At 37.0% G+C, this 23,609-nt stretch overlaps 1 protein-coding gene across 1 annotated transcript; it reads left to right on the top strand.

Annotated features, from left to right (window-relative positions):
* Positions 1 to 2,283: 2,283 nt before the first annotated feature.
* LOC132283464 (cell wall integrity protein scw1) lies at positions 2,284 to 20,422 on the top strand. The gene is made up of 9 exons (XM_059785407.1): positions 2,284 to 2,542; positions 2,669 to 2,848; positions 2,959 to 3,034; positions 6,835 to 6,958; positions 7,152 to 7,266; positions 18,497 to 18,588; positions 18,710 to 18,779; positions 18,900 to 18,986; positions 19,924 to 20,422. The coding sequence occupies exons 1-9, from the start codon at positions 2,393 to 2,395 to the stop codon at positions 20,014 to 20,016; spliced, it is 987 nt and encodes a 328-aa protein (XP_059641390.1). The 5' UTR covers positions 2,284 to 2,392; the 3' UTR covers positions 20,017 to 20,422.
* Positions 20,423 to 23,609: the final 3,187 nt, after the last annotated feature.

Raw genomic sequence — 23,609 nt, 5'->3', positions numbered from 1 at the left:
AAAAAAAGTGATTTTATTTCATTTTCAAAATTTTCAATATTCCTATTGATATTATAGCCGTTTTATGTACTATTTGGCTGACCCAAACAGTGCCTTAACGGCTATATTGGCTAACCAAACAAACTTTTTTTATTTGTTTTCCCTAACAAATTGAAATTTATTTTAAAATGTGATTTTTTTATAAATAAAAAAATATGTCTTTGCTTTCACTATAAATTAATAAGTCAAATGATATTAGATATTGTATTGTTACAAGATTCCATACATATTGGCTAAATAATTTAATCAACAAACAATTTAATTATTTATTTCAAAATAAAACATTACTGAATAAATATTCCATTACATAAACTTCATAACAATTTAAAAATAAAATAATGGAACATAAATTACACACTTTCTTCATGAAAACGGTTCCACAAATTTTCAATTAAATCTTTCATCAACCACGTATTTGTTTATTTGTTGCAAATTTGGACTTGACGAGAGTAGATGTGTGCCGCTAAAACTGATAGATTTTGAATTAAAGTGGGAATCGAAATTGTCTCCTCCGGTGGCGAAATCCATCTTCCAACATTGGCATGGCGCTCATCTTCAATGATTATGTTGTGAAGGATGATACACATTTTCATTATAAGGCACAAGTCCCCTTTATCCCAAAAACGCAATGGTCGTTGCATTATTACCCACTTGCTTTGCAAGACCCGAAAAGCTTGTTCCACATCTTTCTTACAGGCCTATTGTCTTTGAGTAAAAAGTTTTTATTTTTGCTGTAGTTGGTTGCGGGATGGTCTGCATCAAAGTTGCCCACTTAGGGTATATACCATCAGATATGTAATACCCTATTCTATGGTAATGGCTATTCACAACGAAATAAACCGGAGGAATATGGTCAGTAACGATACTGTCGAATACCAGAGAATAATTTAGCATATTAATATAATTGTGTGAACCTGGCATTCCAAAGAATGCATGCCAGATCCACAAATCTTTTGAGGCAACTGCTTCCAATATAAGTGTAGGCGTATGAGAGTGTCCTTTGTGCATGCCATGCCACGCTACCAGACAATTCTCCACTCCAAGTGCATACAGTCGATAGAACCAGGTATACCCGAAAATCCTCTCTCATCCCTTTCTCGAAGTAGTTATGCTATGTCGGCTTCATTGGGTGGGCGTATATACTCTTCCCCATACACACCAATAACGGCCTTACAAAATGTCATCAGGGTTTCAATGGCAGTGCTTTCGCATATTTTAATATACTCGTCACAATGATTGGGTGCACAACCATATGCGAGTATACGTATTGCAGTTGTCATCTTTTATATAGAAGACAACCCCAAACGACCTGTTGCATTCCTTTTTGAGATGAAGTAGTCGTCATAAACTTTAACATCATTCAGGATACGAAGAAATAGTTCTCGTCGCAGCCTGAATCATCTATGAAAGTGCTCCAGTGGATATGTGCAATTCTCGCTAAAGTAGTCCTTCATTAGTTGACGGTGGCTTCCCTCTCGATCAAGATGAATGTACCGCCTTTTACGCGGTTTAAAAATTTGCTCTACTATCTCTGGGTTCACTGAATTCAAAATCAAACGAAACGTGTCTTGATTATGCTGAATCGTCGCATCAATAAGGTTATCTGATGAAGGAGATGAATAATTAGAGCTTGACAAAGGAAAAAATCGTGATGAGGAAGCCATTAGAATTTTGAGATTGAAGGAGATATAAATTGATATTTTGCTAGAATAAATTGAGATGAATGTAACGATGATGAGATGAACAAATGGTTGTTTATATAAGATGGAAAATATAACGGTTAGAAATATAGTTGTTAGGAAGAAGTTAAAAAATAATACTTATTAAAAATTTTAAAAATATTAATATTTTTAGAGAGCGAAAATGCACCATTGGAGTACATGCGATGGTTAAAATTTGGAGACTCTAAAATGCTGACGTGGTTATAAGAAATACTGACGTGACTATTGAATGGCAAATTAGGAAAGCCTAATTCTAGAGAGCCCATTGAAGATGATCTAAAGCGGATGGTGAGGATTCGAGTCTCTAAAGAGACAAAATGGGTATGTGAGTTTCTTGTTAATTAAAAAAAAAAAAAAGTACTTTTATTATTCTATTTTTTATTAATGAACAAAATATTTTGTTCAAATAAATTTTTTTCACAATTAATATTATCAAATATATGTATTTTTTTTGTTTCACTTGGGAGAAAATTTGTAAATATTGGAAGGGGTGTAATTACAAATGCCAAAAAACTTAGGGGTGGGAAGGTTGGGGTTTTACAGAAGTTACCCACTCATATTATTCATCGCTGTACCCCCATTTTCTCTCTCTAGGGTTTTAATAGTGCCATTGCAAGAGGATTAATCGAGACATGGCTGGGACTGGAATCCACCCATTCCATCATCAATGGCCGCCGGCAGCTGCCCCTCCGCCGGCTGCTGCGGCCGCCGTTCCGCCTCCTGCGGCGCATCATCTCCCTCCTTCCATGACCATGGATAACTCCCGTCTCTCCACCGACGAGGTAACATTCTTTATCTACAATTTTCTTTCTCTCGTCAATCTCAATTACTTTGCTTATTTCTAATAGATCAATGTACTAGCAAACAAAATGTGTTTCATACATGTATTTTTTTATTTTTTTATATAGGTTAGGACGATCTTTATTTCTGGTCTTCCCGAGGATGTGAAAGAGAGAGAACTACAGAACCTGCTGAGATGGTTGCCAGGTTACGAAGCTTCGCAGGTTAACTTCAAAGGCGAACACCCCATGGGTTTTGCCCTATTCTCGACCCCTCAGCATGCTATTGCGGCCAAAGACGCTCTTCAGGTAACTTAAGGATTATTTTATTCCGAAGTTCCTGGTTGAAGTTTTGTGTTTTTTGTATGTTTAGAAGTAATTGGTAATTGATTATTTTTTGGCTTGTTTTTGGGGTTCAGGAGATGGTTTTTGATGCAGAGTCGAAGTCGGTGTTGCACACCGAAATGGCAAAGAAGAATCTTTTTGTCAAAAGGGGTGAGTTTTCTCTTTCTATTTCATGCTTTCTTTACTTCAAAGGGGAGAAAGAAAGTACATTATCTTCTTTCTGAATGCTGAACTACCGTTGAAGAGAAAGCAAAGTGAAATTATATATTGCTGTTGGTTTTTGTTTTCTTGGCTCATAGATAATGAGGAAAGTCTCAGCATCAGAACTCAATTTCCTTTTCTTTTCACCCCTTCATTTGTTTTTGCTGTTGTCATAGTTGAGATGGAGCATCAGTGAAATATGGTTCATTGATGGGAAAATGCAGGGAAAAGAGGGAATCCTACAATGGTAATCTATGTGTTTATCTTTAACCAAGTAAAAGATGAATGTATATGAATTCCTTCAATGAGTTATGGAAAATGGTTGAAGAAGAGTGTCATTCTTACACTTAAAAGTTCCATAGGGTCTTTAGGGTAGTCCATGCTTGAAAATTGGTTCTTGTTTTGGTGAGCAGAATGTTCATTTGGCCAGCTATAAAAAGGTGACAGGATCCAAGATGGACAATCATAATGAAAAGTGAGGGAAAGAGACGAGATAATTTCATCATTTTCCTTTTCATTCCTTTACGAAGGAAGATATGTAGTTTTAAGGGATAAGTCATTTCCAGAAAAAGCGAACTATGGGTGTTAAGGCGGAACACCCCACTAGGCATAACATCCTTTTTATAAACTAATAGCAGGCCAAATAAAGCCATATAATTTTGACTTGGATATTTCCAATTCTCATGAGAATTGTGGACCTCAGTTATTTACCCATAACTGGAGATAAAAGAAATAAATCATAAAGATTGGAGGAAACCTATATATAGCAATTGTGGGACGCCAATTATTTTTGGGCTCAACTCTTCTTTAGTTATCCTTAGATGTTGTGCGAGATGACTGGACATAAGATCTTGGTTTTTGTGATTTCAATCTGACACTTTAAAGAATCATTTGTGCGTAGTAGATGGTATTGATAGGTTTTTTAGCCATGCATGGTGAATTACATGATTAGACTAGATGACTAGTGTGCAACTGCAATACCAGGTTCCTCGAAAAGTGGGTTTAGTAACTTTAGTACCCATGAAGGTTTATTCCCCATCAATCTAACGGGCAGCATCTATATGTTTTATGCAAAGGTGTTGGGTTTCATATAGAAGTATGATCAGTTTATTTATTTGTTTTTGTTGGAGCGCTGCCAAGAGAATACAAAAAAGCCAACTACAACTTTAAGTTATCAACATCCATAAGATCCCCCACAGATTTACAATTCACGCATTTACCCAAAAGAATAAAGAGCTTAAGATGACCTATTTTAGAGACCGAATAGGGTCTTCTCTCCATCAAAGGATCTCTAATTTCCCTCGCATCACAAACCCCACCATAAGCAAAGGGGAGTGGCCCTCTAAGCATCTCTGACTTGGCTTTCCACTATACACCCTCTCCAAGCTTCGATCATGTCAACCGTAGAATTGGAAGACAACAAAAATGTACCGAAAGCTGCCAAAAACATAGACCAAACACCCCACGCGACTGGACAATGTAAAAGAAGGTGCTTCACCAACTCCTCTGCCTTCTTGCACATGCAACACTAGTTCACAATAATGCCTCCTTATGAGATTGTCTAAGTTCTAAATCCTCCCAAGCACAACTGAGCATGCAAGTGGCTTTCAATCTTCAGATGGCCTTTCATGGAAACGCGAGACCTTGGATCTTCAGAAGTCTCCTATAGAAGGATCAAATATCAAAGACTCCTCTTTGGGAGCCTGTCCAAATCATTTCATCCATTCTCTCTCCCTCCACCGTTTGACTGTATAAAAAAGCTAGTAACTATGCTACCTCCGCAAACTCCCAATTATGGAACTGTCTCTGTAACTGCAAGTCCCAAGTCATCCTCCCACTATCAAGACGATAATAATCCGTATCTGTAGCGCTCTTAAAAAGCCATGGCAACCTATAAGCCATAACAATGGCAAGTGAGGTTATAATGAAGAAGGGTGGTAAGAATGTTACTTGGCAGGTGGTTAGAGTTGAATAAGCATTTTATGTTGGAGTGCTGCTCTACTTTGTTCCATATAGTTTTTATTGAAGAAAGCTGATGAAAGAGATGGAAGAACCTAATGAAACTTCTGTTGAAAGGAGCTTCCTCTTGTTAGGTTTAAGATGGTTATTTATTTATTTATTCGTTTTAATGAGACAATGTTCTTGTAAGTTTTTACTTGCTATGTTTGAGTGCTTTCATAAGATGCTCTTACTACATTATAATAGAATTGTCCAAAACTGTTTAGAAAATCAATCTTCATAACAATGACTTATGAATGTAGTCACCGGTAAAAATAGAAAAAAAGGGGAAAAGAAAAAAGAGAGGATGCTGAATTGCCATTTCATCTTCACCTGACATGATGACATGGCTGCCACAATGGTAGAGACCTAGTATGGGGATTGTGATAATCTCTTAATAATGCCCTTTTCCTAAATCATTTTTAAGGGGACGAATAGATTGTCGTACCACAGAGACATCGAACTGGAGCTTATCCTTGGGGATTAGTCTGGGCAAAGCCCCAAATACCCCAGGTTAATCTAATAAAAATAAATAAATAAATAAACTGGAGCTTAGATTTTTATAATGTATGCGTGTATGTTCTATTTATGTGATCTTAAAAATGTTTTAGTAGATTTGGAAAGATGCCTAACTCGACATCAATAGACAATTATTGCCACATTATGTGATCTTAAAAATGTTTTAATAGATTTCACAAGATGCCTAAATAGACATTACAGACAATTAGCACAACATTATTGTAGGACAGTCGTACATAAAGAAAATTTTCATGTGAATACTTCACATGCTGATAAACATTTGTAATTTAAAACGTATTTGTTAATTTTTGTTTAAGTTTTAGGGTTTAGAAAGACTACAAGCAACAATCATGCATGAGAATATTACTTGTGTGACGTCAAATTACAAGCTAATTTACATTTTAACTTCAAATAGAATATAATTTTTACAGTTTGCTCTAGGATTGTTATATATATGATACAATTAAAAATATTTGATCAATCTCTTGGAATGGACTTCTTGGGGTTGTAATGGCCATCTTCTTGTGGAGTTGTCTTGCTAATGGTGTGTTTTTTAGGCATCTTGGTATTTTTTATGGCTATGGGTTTAGTGGTAGGAGAAAACGCGTATTAGTTTCTCAAATTTAATTAGAGAGAATAGCTCGATCTTCCTGACTCTGAAGTTTAAGGAGTCTTGTGATGGATCTGGATCTAGCTATTGTTAGGATTATGCTGATTGTTATTTAATTTTGTTAGTCATTCAGTTAACAATATAATAAAGAGTCACATCACCAGATTTACCACACCCCCCCAACCCCACTCCCCCCCTCCCCCCCCCCCTCTGTTTTGTCGAGAAGGTGACAACAATTTCGTGAATCAATCTTTTCACAACCTTTTCCCCATAATTGGCTTACTAGGTTTTCCAGGGCATGTTATCATACTTTAGGATTTCTCAGTACGTTCCACATGCATTAGCCATGATGCCCCTTTGTTTAAATAGTTGTTGCTAATCTTCTTGTACTGATATACTTCCTTGTCAAAGTAAAAATTATATACTTCTATAAGCACTCTGCTCAAATATGAATTCCTCATAGATTGAGTTTGATGGGCAATGGTCCCCAATTGAGTTGTGGTGGTTTTAAGTATTTAACTGATGTCATCTTGGACAACTCCTATTTGTTGTTGTTTCTAACTTTAGTTAATTAATTAATTTATTTTTGTGCTGTCTAATTCTAATTATTATTGTATTGTAGGAATAGTAACAGACTCAAACGCTTATGATCAAAGTAAACGCCTGCGGACTGGGGGCGATTATACCCACACTGGTTATACGAGTCCATCTCCTTTTCACCCTCCCCCAGCACCTGTTTGGCATGGGTATGTATTTTTTTTTTTTTTTTTTTTTTAATTGTAACCTTTTTTTCTTCAATTTAATTATTTATGAGTGGTCAACAAAGGAAGGCACATTCCAGAATGAAGTGTTGTGATGGTTCTAGTAAACTAGTGTTGATTTACAATATATTTCCTGAAAGCACCTATCTTATTAACAAATGTTGGTTATCTGTCTTAGGTATATGGCCCCAGCTCCTCCACCATACGATCCATATGCAGGTTATCCTGTTCCTCCAGTGCCAATGCCTGCTCCTGTTCCTGTGTCAGCACCAAGTAGTTATGTACCTGTCCAGGTGATGTCTATACCCCATGCTTCTGATTGTTGTAGGGCTTTAAATAAGTTGACTAGTGCTTTGTTGAAGATCTGCTAAAAAAATTAATGTGCTCCAAGTATAGTATCTATTAGCTTATCAGGCCCAGTTTTAGTTGAGCTCAATTGAATAAGGAGTTTTATAATATGATAAAACTTGGTTCGTTTGTCACATGCTTATCACGAGTCCTAATCATGAGGTAAGCTTGAGTGCTTGATCCATTTTACAGCCTTAGTTGCATTTTGTTTTTGGAAGTTTTACTGTTTTTAGCACGTTATTTTGGCACTCATTGATTTTCATATAAATGCTCTTCTTTTCCTACACCATTTGTTTGTCTTCTGTCACAAAGTTTGCAACTCATTACTTACTGGAAAGTTTGCATTCATACATATGGGGCAACAAAGTTTTTTGTGTTTGCTAATACCAAGTTGTTTAGGAGTCATCTTACTTTCTGGTTTGGTTCTAATTTTGTTTAAATTAATCTTATAGAAATACCTTTTGGTTTTCCTGTCATGTTTTTTTCACTTCTATGTTGTTTGCAAACATTTCATGATGAAACAATGTGTCGTTGACTTGTACTATATTTTCCTGATGTTGCATTTGGATACATTGTTTTTCTATAGGCCCTTAGTTTCAAAAGAAGTAAGAAGTTATCATATTGATTTCTTGTTTTTCTCCCATTTTGTTGTGATTCTGGATTTGTATTATATAATAGGATAGGAATCATGACTTCTAGAAAGCTGCACAATCTGTTAAATTTTCTTAAAAATTGCTCATGCCAGATATGTATATTTATACAAAAACTAAAGTTAGTACCACGCGGGGTAACACTAATGAGCTTTCCATAAACGTAGGTTTGCACCAAGGATCGGTGCTAAGCCCGTATCTATTTGCAATAATCTTAGATGAAATAACAAAAGAATTTCAAAACGAGATTCCATGGTGCATGATGTTTGCTGATGATATCGAGCTCTTGGATATCTTAACAGAAAACTTAGCAATAAAACTAGAAATGTGGAGAAATGCTTTAGAATCGAAAGGTTTGAGAACTTGTTGAACTAAAATCGAATATATGGAGTGTAAACTTAATAAAGATTTGGACATTGATAATTTAACGATAGCGCTCCAAAACCAAAATATTACTCAAAACAACCATATTCAATATCTAGGATTGATAATAAAAAGAGACGGAGAGATAAATAGCGATGTAACTAGTAGAATTGGAGCGGGTTGGACAAAATGGAGACAAGCTAGCTGGTTTTTATTTTATGTGATAAGAGAATAAGACATGTTAAAAATAAAGTTCTATAGGGCCGTCATTAGACCAACTATGTTGTATGGAGTGGAGTGTTGGGCCCTAAAAAAGAAACAAGAACACCACTTTCATGTAGCGGAAATAAGAATGTTAAGATGGATGAGTGGAGTGACTAGAAGAGATATGGTCGCTAATGAAAGTGGGAGAAAAATTAGGGGTAGCACCCATTGGTTTAAAAATCCAAGAGAGTAGACTTAGATGGTTTGGAAATGTACATTGGAAACCTAGAGATGCGCCTATCAAACAAGGAAGACTAGTTGTGATAGAAGGTAAGAGACAGAGAGGACAACCCAAAAAACATGGAAAGAGGTTATTAAAAATGATTTAAAAAAGTTAAATATAGTAGTTGAAATGACATGTAATAAAAAAGCTTGGAGAGTGAGAATTCATGTGGCCGACCCCATTCATATGGGATTAAGGCAAGGATGATGATGATGAAGATGAACGTTTCTCTACCTATTAATTTGTGTAGTTCATTTGTATAATTGTTTTTTGAGTACGCAACAAATATTGGGCAATTATTTTGAAGAAAAGCCATGTTCTAGTTAGATGTGCATGTTCGCTACAATTATGCATATGGGTATCAGATTTATCTAATTCCCATATCCCAATACACGGACACCGTTAAAATTTTAAATTGTTTTACATCGTTCTTTTATTTCCTATGACAAAATGATATGTTATGCGATATAGATTAAATAACACAGGAATTTGACTCGTTTTTAAGCGGTCATGTTACAAAAGAGATAAGAACATTTATGAATGGTTATATAGTGTATAAAATTCGAATAATCTAACACGTTGGTGAATCTTCAACTAGATATGTTGGTCCACAGACACATATTGTATACTTGACAACTGTCATGTCCGACTTAGGTACGTTGTGCATTTTGAAAATTTCATATCACATGGAAGAAAAGTAAGGTTAGCCACACATCTAAAATACCAAAGAAGCATTTGTCTATGTTGGAAATCAGACTTTTTTTTTTTTATTTTTATTTTTTATCTATCTTTATTTTTCCTTATGTTAAGGCTTGATGAGCTCCTTTTTTTTATTATATATAAAAAGTGGCTAGTTTCATTAATAGCTAAGATAGCCTAATTTCTTTCTTCTCTCCCCTTTCTCTTTGCGTCCATTTTTTTTTCTCCTCTCTCATAATTGTGACCAACACTAGATCACAAACCTCTCCCCCCTTCTCTTTTTTCTCTTGTTTCGATTGCCTAATATAGAAAAACCATAGGGTTGGTGTGTGTGACAGTGTAGGGAGGATCTCTTCCCAGGTTCCAACCCCTATTTTAGAGGTATTCCCTTAGCGTTTGAAATATGTTAACGGTCTCTCGGTGCTATTTGTGACTTGTTTGGGTTGCTGGTGTGTTCGGTAGCATTGTTCTTTGCCTTCGCCGTGTCTTCGACAGTTTTATTGTCATATTCTTCATGTGCGTTTGTGATATTTTTGGGGTTATTTGATAACATGGGTTATGGGTGTTTAATGTACTTGCTTGTTTTTCTCTTAACACACACCTGCTCAACGTGTAACTAGTGTGCTGTTGAATGGAAAAAACTTTGGTTCGCGGTCTCGATCATTTTGTCTCTAAATTGGGGTTAAAGGAAAAACATGTTGGCTTTTGGGAATCGAAAAAAAAAAAATGATATCAAGGACCCTAAATATGGTCAATACTAGGATATGGATAAGTGTACCATTCTGGGATGGTTATTCAATTCTATGGAAGAGCGAATTTATAATTGATCAACCAAGAGGGGGAGTGGGAGAATTGGTTCACACAACTTGTTTCTGCACTTAGTTAATTCCTTTTTCAAGTGTTGTTATCACAGTAACTATGAAGTGTGTTAAACTGACACAAGATGTTACAAGGAAAACCCCTCTAAATAGGGGATCAAAAACCTTGGTTATTGGCCTTAGCCAATGTAAGTCCACTAGTTGTGTGTGTTGCAAGTTGATACACACTCAGCTGTCTCACACTCTAGCTCTCTATAGTGTATACAACACTCCCCCTCTCATAAGCACCCCTGCTTGGACCCTCTGAGCTCTTACAGCTCCTCAAATACATGAAAGCATATATGACAATAACATACAATAGGTGCTACAAATGATAAGAGTGACTATACAGCTCAAAGATGAAAACAATTCAAACCCTAGTTCAACTTCTGCAATAATCTCAGGTCTGAGATGTCAATCTTCAATGCAGCTTCAATTTGAGCCTATACATGGTTTCCTCAAACCTCGAATCTACTAGATGTACTTGCTCAAATGATAATCACAGAATGAACAAGAAGTTGTATCAACAATAGATCAACACCAGGCTTGGTTCAACAAAAAAACCATTTTGACTAGGTTTGAGACATGCCTCTCGTCTGTCAAGTTCTCTGTTCTTGTGAACGGGTCTCCTGCTGGCTTCTTTGGGTGTATTGGGGGTTTAAGACAAGGAGATCCCCTGTCGTCTTTCCCTTTTCTTATTGTTATGGGGGGATTAAGCAGACTTATGCGAAGGGCAGATGATCTTGATCTTATTAACGGCTTTATGGTGGGAAGAGATCCTGTTCATCAGATGGAGGTCTCTCATTTACTTTTTGTGGACGACACCCTAGTTTTCTGTGACGCTGATGTGTCTCAACTTAGATATTTGAGGTGCATCTTGGCTTGTTTTCAGGCTGTTTCTGGTCTGAAGGTTAATGTGGCTAAAAGTGTGCTTGTTTCGGTTGGAGATGTTCAGGATATCTCATCTTTAGCAACAGTCCTTGGGTGTAGAGTGAGTTCTTCCAATTCTGTATTTAGGTTTGCCTTTAGGGGTTTCCTCTAGAACAGTGGGGAGCTGGGACCCTGTGATTGATAGGTATGCGAAGAGATTGGCAGGATGGAAAAAGCAATACTTGTCTAAAGGGGGGAAAATTACGCTTATAAAGAGCACTTTATTGAGCCTTCCCACATATTTTTTTTTATCTATGTTCCAAATTCCATGCTTTGTTGTTGCTAGGATTGAAAAAATTCAAAGGGATTTCCTTTGGGGCGGAAGAGGAAAAGAGTTTAGGTATCACCTTGTCAATTGGGAACAAGTCTGCAAGCCAATGAAGTTTGGTGGTCTTGATTTCAGAAGACTGGTTCCCTTTAACCAAACCCTTTTGGGAAAATGGTTGTGGAGGTACGGGAGGGAAAGACATCGCCTTTGGCGAAGGCTTGTTTCATGCTGGTATGGGGAAGAGAGTGGTGGTTGGTCTACTCGTCTAGTTTCTCTCGTGGGAGGAGTAAGGGCGTGGAAATCCATTCGAAAGGGATGGGATGCTTTTTCTACTCATATCAAATTCAAAGTTCGTGATGGCAGATGTGTTCGCTTTTGGGAGGATCTTTGGTGTGGAAACCGGCCTTTATCTAGTTTATTTCCCAGATTATACAGTATTGCAGTTGATAGACATGCCTACGTAGCTGACTGTTATCGGCTTGATAGTAGTGGGATTACGTGGGACGTGCACTTTCGATGCTCTTTTTAGGATTGGGAAGTGGACGAGCTATGTGTTTTTATGGATTTACTGTATCGACCGGAGGCAGTTGGCAGAGGTTGTGACGACATGACATGGATTCCCTCTTCCCATGGTCGCTTCGAAGTTCGATCCTTATTCTTATGTCTTTCTGATTTTGATATCGTTGATTTTCCGTGGAAGACTATCTGGCGTTCTATGGCTCCAACTAGGGTGGCATTCTTTGTTTGGACCGCTGTATGGGGTAAGATCCTGACAATTGATAATCTAAGGAAAAAGGGGCAACTGTCTTGTTAACTGGTGTTGCCTATGCAAACAAGATGGTGAGTCAGTTGCTCATATTCTCATACATTGTCCTGTGGCGAGCGATTGTTGGAATCTTATCTTTTGTCTGTTTGGTATGCGTTGGGTTATGCCTCGTTATCCTAAGGATTTGATTCATATTTGGAGAGGATACCGTGTGAGAAGTGGTGTTCGTGATTATTGGAGAGTTGTACCCATTGTGTTTGGTGGTGCATATGGAAGGAGAGGAATAGTAGAATGTTCAAAGGGAAAGAGTCGTCCATAGCGATTCTGAAACTTCACATCATTCGCTCTCTTATCAGTTACGTGAAGAGGAAGTCCTGTTCCTCTCCCGATGATTTAATCATTTTTTTGGATTCTTTGGGGCCCTAAACCCCGGTTCCACTTTTGTATAAGGGATGCGTTCCCCTCTTGAACGCCTTTTTAATTCAATTATTACTTATCAAAAAAAAAAAAATCTGAATGTAGCTTCAATTCAGACCTGAGCTTGGTCCATGCAGTCTTCAATCAACTAAATACTCTTGCTCAAGGGATAAACTCACAAAGAATAGCAAGGTATAACATTCAGTACACAACAAAACTAGTTTTCTGCAGAAAACAGATTATGTCTTGGTCTCAAGTGTGGAAACCAGTAATGACCACAACTCAGTCCATTCAATAGGTTACACAGCTCCCAAATATCATAATGTACTTGCTTAGATAATAGTCATGATGTACATAGCAAGATATCAACAGATGAACCACAAATCAGAAGCTGATACACTTGAAAACCCTAGCTATCAAAGTGTGAAAGACCATTTTCAGAACTAACCATTTTTCTGATCAAAGTTCAACTTGAACAGCTTCAAATCAACTATATAATCATGCTCAGATGATAGTCAATAGATTCACAGCATGATATCAACAATATAAGTTCAGATCAGAAGCTTATAAACCAGAAAATCACCAAAATAGAGGTATGAGACGTAAAACTCTACTGCAGTGAACTTATAACCATAAACACGTGTCTGCAGATGTAAGTGAACAAAATATACTTGCCTCAACTTTCAAAGTGCTCATGAAATGGCTCAGATGATTTTGGACCCTTCAAACCATGAATCTGCATCAGAAAAAATAGCTTCAAATGTAATCCTTTAAAGCTTCAGTGATTGTATCTCTCAATACAGAATTCTGAGTTGAATTTGCTGCTCAAATTTTGAATTAAACCTCAGAAAACTTCTCTCATTTGGTCTCTTGAGATGAACACTCACAATGTAGCTCACAAGGACTCTCAAGGTGCACACAAAAGGGCTCTCTTTTCTGCTGCTGTTATAACAACATATATATAGTGGTTCACTGAGTTGTAGTCCTACCCTAACGAGGAAAGAAACGTGGCACATTCCACCAATCATTGGTGTTGGAATATTCTGACATTCCCTGAGTGAAAAGGCTACAACACCCCTGCACAACTCACTATTTTTGTCTTCTAGTACACCACCTTTTCACAACTCACATACATGTGTATCAGTGATATATATATAACCAGACATAGCGCCTAAAAAATGTATAACAACCATCATTCTTTCACTCTAGAACCACTGTATACGTGTCAACCCCATGTTCTTCATACTGAAAAGACCATAATGCCCTTCAAGTGGACACATTTCAATATATACAGAAATCTGTTGCTGCAGCCTGTGTATACACAATTAACTTGATTTTCTGAGCTCTGTAATGCAATGCAACATCCAGGGTAAATATAAAATGATCACACACATGTGAAATGACTGGAATGCCCCTGGCAGTGACAAAAACCCTAAAATACATAGTATACCAACAATAGGACTGTCTTTGGTCTGTAACCATGATCTGTGATACAATGTACCTTTCTCAAAGGATTTCAAATAATCTCAGCTGTTACGGCTTTTTCCGGGCATCGTTATTATGTGACTTTCATTGATGATTAGTCTAGATGTAGATGGATTTATTTACTTAAAAAGAAATCTGAGGTGTGTCCCTTATTCTCTCAATTGTTGCAGACAGTAAAACTCGACATAAAACTGTTTTGAGAAAAATTCGATCAGATAATGGGCGTGAGTGTCTCAAATGAGTTTTGCTCTTAGCTAAACCAAAAGGGCATCTTGCAACAACTTACATTTTCTTATACACCTGAACAAATGGTATGGTGGAACTTTCAAATCGTCACATCATCGCTATGGTTCGATGTCTCTTACATGGAATGCAGGTACGAAAAACCTTTTGGCATATGGCTATTCTCACTGCCACTTATTTGAGCCATCGTACTCCTAGTCGGCTTAACTTTGGTTAAGCTCTATTTCAAATACTTTAGTCCGATAGTACTTTGTTCTTTCTCTCGACTCGGGTTTTTGGGTGCACTTGTATTGTCCAAAATCGTAGTCTTACTCATTCTAAACTAGATGACAACGCTATTCGTTGTATGTTTTGGGGCATTATATCATAGTATCATGTCTAAAGGGTATCGTTGTTATGGTCCAGGATCCAAACACTTTTATCACTCTCTTGATCTTACTTTCCTTGAAGATGTTCCTTTCTATGGCACTCACTCTTTAATGCAAGACCTCATCTCTGGTATTATAGAGAATGAAAAATTTCCACTTGCTTGTTCCTATTTTGAGCCATCATCAGGGCAACAGTCTTCTCCTCCCCCTTTGCAGGTTTATTATCGTCATCCTCGCCCTCAACCTCCTTTGCCAGAATATTCTTCGGACTCGTGTAATTCTTCCACCCATATAGTTCCTAATGACTTTGAGCCCCAGTACCGTTATCCTTCTCGAATTCGCAATCCTCTTTCTCGATATGGTTTTTTTGGCAATACTAATCATCCTATTGCCCAATAAGTTTCTTATTAGTGTCTTTCAGATTCGTATCAGACCTTTTTGGGGTGGTCATATATGTCCATATTCTTTGGACAATATCTGAAGCTCAATAGGACCTTAAGTGGGTTGCTTCCATGAATGCATGTATGAATGCCTTGCAGCAAAATTGGAAATGGGAGCTTGTTCCATTACCTAAAGATGAAAAGGTGGGTCTTCACTGTGAAGTACTTAGCAGATGGTACTATTGACTGATACAAAGCTTGTCTTGTGGCCAAGCGATTTACTTGGATTCTCGAGAAAGATTTCAGTGCTACCTTTACTCCTGTGGCTAAATTGACAACAATTTGTCTTCTTGTGTCCATGGCTGCATCTCATTCTTCGCTTCTTCATCAGAGGGATGACAAGAATGCCTTTCTTAGTGGTGATTTATTGGAGACCATTTACATGGATCCTCCATCGGGTTTTCGGGCTGAGGGGGAGTATGCAGGAAAGGTGTCACGTTTATAAATATCTCTATGGGCTAAAACAGTCACCTCGGGCTTGGGTTTTTAGATTTAGTGATGTTATTCTCTCTATGGACTTTGTGAGGTGTTACTTTGATCACACATGTCGGTCTATTGTTGTATTAGTATATGTTAATGACTTCATTATCATAGGGGATGATTCTGCTAGTATTGCACATGTGAGAGGAGATCTTGGTCGGTTCTTTGATGTGAAGGATTTGGGTTCTCTTTGTTACTTCCTTGGCAATTCATAGTTGTTAAAGGCGCGCCTAGGCTACAAAAAAGCCCCAGGCTCGTCAAAGCTCAACTAGAGCACCTCAACCTATTATAGGCCAGGTGTAACAAGGGGGAGCTTGTCCCACATCGGATTCAGATGGAAAAGTGAATGGGTTTATATGGGGTGGGTGTTAGCCCCACCTAATAGTTTAATCTTTTTGGTCGGATCGTGAAACACCCACCCATTATAATTGGTATCAGACCCACACCCAGTCCTTGATTCGGTGTCTCGCCAAGCATCTCGCCCGGAGGGCGTCTGGGCCTGCACCCCGGGTAGGCAGGGTGGCCCGGGCCGTAATGAGAGCGTTACGAATTTGGGTGGGGGGGAGAATGTAACAAGGGGGAGCTTGGCCCACATAAAATCCGGATGGAAAAGTGAATGGGTATATATGGGTTGGGTGTTAGCCCCACCTAATAGCTTAAGCTTTTGGGTCGGATCGCGAAACACCTGCCCGTTACACCAGGCCCCTTCAATCAAGCTCACATAAAGCCCTCGGGCTCACGCTTTTTAGTAGGCTTAAGGCTCAAAGAAGGCGCACATTGTATTTTTTAATCATTTGTTCATATCATTTTCCATTTTACTTAATGACTACTAAATTAAAAGAATCTGTTTAGCTTTAAGAAATATTTGACAAAATTCATAAATTTATGGTTCACTACTTACATTAACTGCAATTACTGCTTGATTATGAATATATATAATAATGTATGTTTAAATATGCATTATTATGTACACGCGTCTTACTTCGATCGGGCTGGCGCCTTGCGATTAGGCTCTAAAAGGCCTTTGGCGCCTTAGTGCGCCTTGAGCCTTTAACAACTATGCTTGGCATTGAGGTTGCTCGCTCACGCCATGGATATCTCTTTCTCAGAGTAAATACACTTTGGATCTTCTTCAGGAGGATACAGGTATGATGGGGTGGAGACCAGCTTCCACTCCTTTGGATCAAGACCTTAAGCTTTCAGTTGAGTCTGGGGAGTTGGAATCTGATCAGATTGTGCATCAATGCCTAGTAGGTCGCCTCATCTATTTGACCAATACTAGGCCAAACTTCGTTTGCGGTGACGTTGTTAGTCACTTTATGCATGCTCCTCGTACATCTTACTTGGGTGCAGTTTATCATATATTGTGGTATCTCAGATCTTGTTGAGGCCTTGGTTTAGTCTATGCATCAAGAAAACAATAAGGGGTTTTATGCTTCACCGATGCAGATTATGTCTGAGGTAAGACAGATATACGTTCTACTTCTGGCTTATGTACTTTCTATGGTAATCATTTTATATCACGGAAGAGTAAGAAGCAGGCTGTAGTCTTTAGATCCTTAACTAAGGCTCAGTATCGTGCTATGGCTCAGGGTACATGTTAGCTCCTTTGGCTTTGATCTATTCTCTCTGAGTTGGGTATACCTATCAAAGGTTCATCTTAATTATTATGTGACTAAGTTTGCGATTATGCTTGCTTCATGTTCAATTCTTCATAAAGGGTCAAAGCGTATAGAGGTTGATATTCACTTCATTCGGGAGAAGGTTCGGTCAGGCATTATTGCTCCATTTTTATTCCTTCACCAGAGCATTCTACAGATATGTTTACAAAATTAGTGAGACCAGCCTTACTAAAGTCGTCTACAGCCAAGTCGGGCTTGGTTGATATCTTTGCTCCAGCTTGAGGGGGAGTGTTGGAAATCAGACTTTATTTTTATGTTTCTTTTATTTTTCCTTATGTTAACGGTTGCTGTAAGGCTACTGTACTCCTTTTGTATATAAATAAAGAGTGGCTAGTCTCATTAAGAGCTAAGCTAATTTACACATGATTTTACTTTTGTCTAATACTCTCTAGGGGTTCATTCACTAGCATTAAAGAAACTACCCAGGCCCAATGATTCATCTTTGAATATAGCTTGGGCATGTTGGTAAAATTGGCTGACACTGTCACGATGCGACCACCTGGGACTTTCACATTGTATGGTAGAATAAACTTCAATCAAATATGCAAAATAACAATACATATAGGATGAGCGGTTCCTCTTGGAAATTTTTGATGCGGTAGCAAGTTTGAAGCCAGTTGCTCGAGTCTCTTTTTTTTGGATAAGCGTGTTGCTTTTGAGTCTCTTCTTGTTGGATCAAGTTAAATGGTTGACTTCACACCGTGGTGAATGCTGCATGTCATCTGGCTGAAGATCTGAATTATTTAGTGAGCTGATAATAATTTGATACAAGAAAATTAGATTCTACTAAATTTGCATTAAATTATTGATAATTTGACACAAGAGAATGCCAATTTTCTGATAAAAAAACTGTGATGATAACACTGATTGATTGGCTAGTGATGTCTTTATCATTAGTTTCATTATTGTAGGTGTTTGCCTTGTATTTGCTGCATTTTTCTTTTTGAGAAATATATTCTGAACCTTAAATGTTGATGTTGAGGAACTTGGTGGAAAGCCTGAAAATGTGTGTGTGTTCTTTTTTAATTTAATTTTTGCAGAATATTAAAGATAACCCTCCTTGCAATACTCTGTTTATCGGTAATCTTGGAGAGAACGTAAATGAGGAAGAACTGAGGGGTCTTTTCAGTGCGTATGTATTTTACACCCTATGCTAGTTTGGGAACTGTTTGATATTCAATTGATTACTATACAGATGGCAACTAGTAACTGGATTCTTCTGCTTCATTTATACTTTATTTATGTTTATGCAGTCAACCTGGTTTTAAGCAGATGAAGATTTTGAGACAGGAAAGGCACACTGTTTGCTTCATTGAGTTTGAAGTGAGTTATCTTCTATTTTCTGCTTAGATGCTTTCTTATGCTAATCATCTTATGTGATGCTGCATATTTCTCCATTTTTACTGGATTAGATCTATTTAAGACCTGTTGTTACTTATGCAGGATGTCAACAGTGCCACCAACGTGCACCATAGTTTGCAGGGTGCTGTTATCCCAAGCTCTGGTTCTATTGGAATGCGAATACAATATCCTTCTAGCATTTGTCACTAAATTCGTTTATTTGCTTACCTTAATTTCCCTTGTCTTTTTTGTTTTTGCCAATTTTATACCTTAGAATTTTGGGTAATGGCCTGTTTCTTTTTTAATTTTAGCATGCTGTCTGAAGTACTGAAAGTAGACACATGGCCCATGTCTTGTGGTGTTGAATTGTTGAGAAGGCATTACCTAGCATGGCCCAAAATAGCATCGTTATGCTAAAGTATGGCCCAAAATAATTTGAACTTTCAGTAACTTAGGTATATTAGATTTTTGGTGGTTGTTTCCTCATCTTTCATAGGGAAGTCATTTCATAGGCTATAGTGCTTGTTGGGGTTCGAGCACCTAGATTGATGCTCTCTTTTGCTATTTGTGATGGACTACTGTTTCGAAGCAGAACTAAGCTTCTTGTGCCATCACTCATTTTTATGCTTTGTTCGATGGATCTTAATTGTTATGGGCATGTGGAGGACCGGAGGTTGAACACGACCCTGGTATATGCTGCTGCTGCTTGTTAAATTGGTTAGAAGCATTACCTTGTTAAATTGGTTAGAAGCATTAGCTCTTTTTGCCATCCTAGGTCTTTGGCTGTACTCTTTTGATTCTATTGTTAAAATTCTTAATTATAAATGCAATGATTGTGTCAATAAACTCTACAATTATATATGTAAGGGTGTTGTGTGTGTGTGTGATTGTAAGAGGCGGGTATTGCATGCATGCAAGTTTTTGATTTATGGTTCAACATAATTTAGTTCCAATTATCTCACGAAATGTTAAATAGATACAAAAAGAGTTTCATAAAGGAAATAGATAAAGTATATTTCAAAATAGAGAATGTGCCATGGAAGACATTTTTCTGAATCAGAGTTTTTATGTTACCGTTGTCCTTTATCGTGGATGTTTGTTTTTTTCTTAATCTCTAGAAACATATTCGAAGAACCCTTTTGGAAAAAGGAAGGATTCTAACCACGCGGGTGCTGCTTTTGGTGCGAATGGAGCTGCACAACCTCTGTCATACCAGTAGCTGGAAGGGGATGTACTCTGATCTCTATGCACTGACAATACAATCTACTACATGATAGGATGCATCATGCAGCTGTTGCATGCATCCATTCCATCATCAAGGCATCCGCATTAGCATCTATTCGCATGTTAATTATTCTCTCAGTGGTTTCATGAACATATTATTGAACCATGTTATAGATCTATATATCCATGGCATACATTTGATGCGGCATCTTAGAATGCTTGGATATTTTAGTCAGGGTGCAGAATTTTGTTGCATACTATGTAACTGGTGCATGGTTGTAGTTTTGTTCGTATTTGTATGTTTTTCCAATTTCCACCTCATCTTGACCATGACGTACATCAAAGTTAGGAGTGCTTCTCAAATAGACATGTTGTTGAGTATTGTTATTTTCCCCCACTCATCAAGGCTTAATTACATTACATTACATCTCCTAACATGGTACCTGAAAAATGATCGGGAGTTTCATCTCATGGCACGAGTTCGACATGACATGGAAAATTTAGGAACTCATATCATGGGTCATGATTTACCATGACCATAACCATCTCCGACATCTCTCTTAGGCTTATTGTTATTAAGCTGAATCTCTATCATCCCGCCTTTTAAGCACATTGATTATGACACTTTGACATTCAAGGCTATTCAAAGCATAGTAATATCAAGATTCTTGGAAAATATATGCTGCTCTCATCGTGCAGGATTATTGTACAAAACGATATGGCTTTGAATTGTATGAGGAGGGTCAAGGGACAGATCTGCTTTTTGTTTCAGGTAATTTTACTCTAACTAGGCTGGTGTAGCAGTCAAACAACTTTATAGATGTTACGGTTGGCAGCTCTTTGGGGGCTAGACCTGAGGTGACTTTGAATTGGGGAGCTTGACGCATTCCGTACCGTCCATCATTGTGGAACTCTTGGGTTGTCTATGTTATATGGTGTGGTGAAACACTAACAAGTAGTGTGTAGCGGGGCAAAAAATGAAAAAGAAGGTAAGAGTTTACTTGTTCGATTTTTCCAAGTGAATCACTCAGTGATTCTTAACACCTTATTTGCTTTTGGTCTTGATACTGTGCATTATTTGGTTGTTGAAAATGTCATATGGGTAGTTTTCAGTATGCTTACATCATGTGGGAAAATTTGAAGTCTTCTTATTATATTTTATTCTTTTATTTTGTGTGATGTGAGAGAAAACTTTATGAACTCTCAATGGTTTGGTGTGAAACCACTGAGCGTGGTGTCCCCGGAGTCAGAGTGGGGCTCATTTCTATGTTCTTGTGGTGTGAAACCCATCTGTGGAATACTTTTTACACCTTTGATTTTATACTACAAATGGTGGTTGTAGGTCTTGTTTATTTGTTTAGCCACTTTATTGAAGTCTATTTTATGCCATAATAAAATCTGGGAATGTCCTAGTTGGAGGACATGATCAAGGATTGATGTCACTGTCAATTTGATTTCTTTGGACTGCTGTGATTCATTAACTACCTAAATATTACTACTTTAAGTGCTCTACTACTTTGTAGGCCTAGATTAAGTCCAAAGTGCGTGGATCAACCCTTTATTAGTTTGTTAAGATGTAATCTTGTCCAATGGCAAAAATAGAAAAAAGGGACCCTCATATGTGGAGTCTCTTGGTGCTGTATCTGCTGTAAGCTTTTTATTTTTTATTTTTATTATTATTAATTTTTTTTTCCGATGTACTTTCAAGTTTCAACACAGTTAAAATCAGAAATAATGTGGTGAAAATAGATGTAATTGTTTTGGAAGATTTTGTTTAGTGTGTAAATGAAATGTGTCGAAAATAAATGTAAGCACCTTGAAACAGCAACTGCGCCAAAAGTCGCTACATCAGAGGATCCAGAGATGAGAACGGAATTTCAATGTGAATATGAGGATTTTAGATGCACATGTGACGCATGACAAGTTACCTACTAATTTACCGATAATATTTTCAAATGTGTGTATCAAAATCAATTCTCGGACTACCTTTCACTAATTAGTTTTAAACAATAATAAAATTGAAAATTAAGTTGTGAAAATTTTAAGATCAGAATTTTTAGGTGTTGGAAGATTTTAAGTAGTACTTTAAAATAAATGTACTTTAATTTGAATTTTCAACGTTTAACATTTAGTGACTGATTTTAGTATGCGATCAAAACGTATTACGCACTAAAATTATGTTATCAAACTATACCTAACTTGTTTTTAACTTTTAAATTGTTATTACAGTTCTTTTTGTTATTTAGGTTTTGCTTCCGTTTTTATTTATTTGTTATTAGTGATTTGAAAATTCTTAGTTCTCACCCCTCAATTCGGGTTTGGTTGGAAAGAGGTGTGAATCACACCCAGTCCATTTTGAAAGCAAACCGGCCACTGGGGCACGCGGCACTTGCCACTTGCCACCAGAGTCCAAATTGACATTAGTTGTTATTTTACTATTATTGTATTAAAATAATATTAGCAATCACAGAGTCTATCATGATCAACTTGACGGTTTTTTTTTTGTTTTCTGGGGATTTGTATAGATAAAGCTGTTTTTTTATCCGTTGTTATGTCACTATTATTGTATTAAAATTTTAACAATCATAGTCTAACATGATCAACTTGACTTTTATTTAGCAATTAACATAATCTCACCATCACTGTTAACTAAGCTCAGTAAATTAATGAACAAGCTGTTTTTTTTTTTTTATTTTCATTTTTTATTTATTTATTTTTTAGAGTTAATTTCATCTACACCCCCTGACGTTTGCCTATATTTCACTTACACCCCCTCTACGTTTTATAATTCCATCTACACCCCTTGTCAATAATAACGCTCTAATTTCCTAACAGAATTGTGTGATTTTACTTTTCTACCCATGAATTATGTATTAAAATTTATAACTTAAATGAAAAGACTTAAACACCCTCTATTTCTCTCTCTCTCCAAACTATTTCTCTCTCTACAAACAAACACATCGTTTTTTTTTCTCTCTCTAATTCATCTTCATCTCTTTATGTCTCTATAATACACATCAACATTTACTTCATTCTTCCTCCAAATATTGAAACAAATACACCCTGACCCTTATATATATATTTATGTATGCATGCATGTATCAGCAGCAAGCCCCGAGTCCGTGACTCAATAATTTCATAGTGTTTTTAATTCAAAACTGGTGAGAGGTTTTTCAATAAAATAGTGTTTTTAATTTCATACCATCGCCACCCAACAACTACCAGCGGTCCAGCACAACCATCTCCACCCCCTATGACCACCAAATCTTCTTGTCCATGGATATTTGAAGACCCATTTGTTAATGTGCTCAGCAATATTCAAGGACTAGTTGTTCTTATTCACTTACATATGTACATTAAACGTTCATGGTATCAGTCCATTAATCAATTGCACATACCATGTAACGCATGTTATGTTGAAATATATATATATATATATATATATATATATATATATATATATATATATATATATATATATATATATATATCAGCCGCTAATGGTTTGTTCTAGGGTTGCACTTGCAGCATGGAAATTGGGAGATCATTGACTAACACCCTAGTAAGAATTTAGAGCTTTGGCGATTG

This window comes from Cornus florida, unplaced genomic scaffold (genome assembly GCF_030987335.1).
Source record: "Cornus florida cultivar Cherokee Brave unplaced genomic scaffold, ASM3098733v1 CherokeeBrave_3.0.0_Hap2_Chr11, whole genome shotgun sequence".
In the NCBI taxonomy this organism is placed as follows: Eukaryota; Viridiplantae; Streptophyta; class Magnoliopsida; order Cornales; family Cornaceae; genus Cornus; species Cornus florida.
Note: the sequence above shows the minus strand (reverse complement) of the source record. Positions and strands in the feature narration are given on the sequence as shown.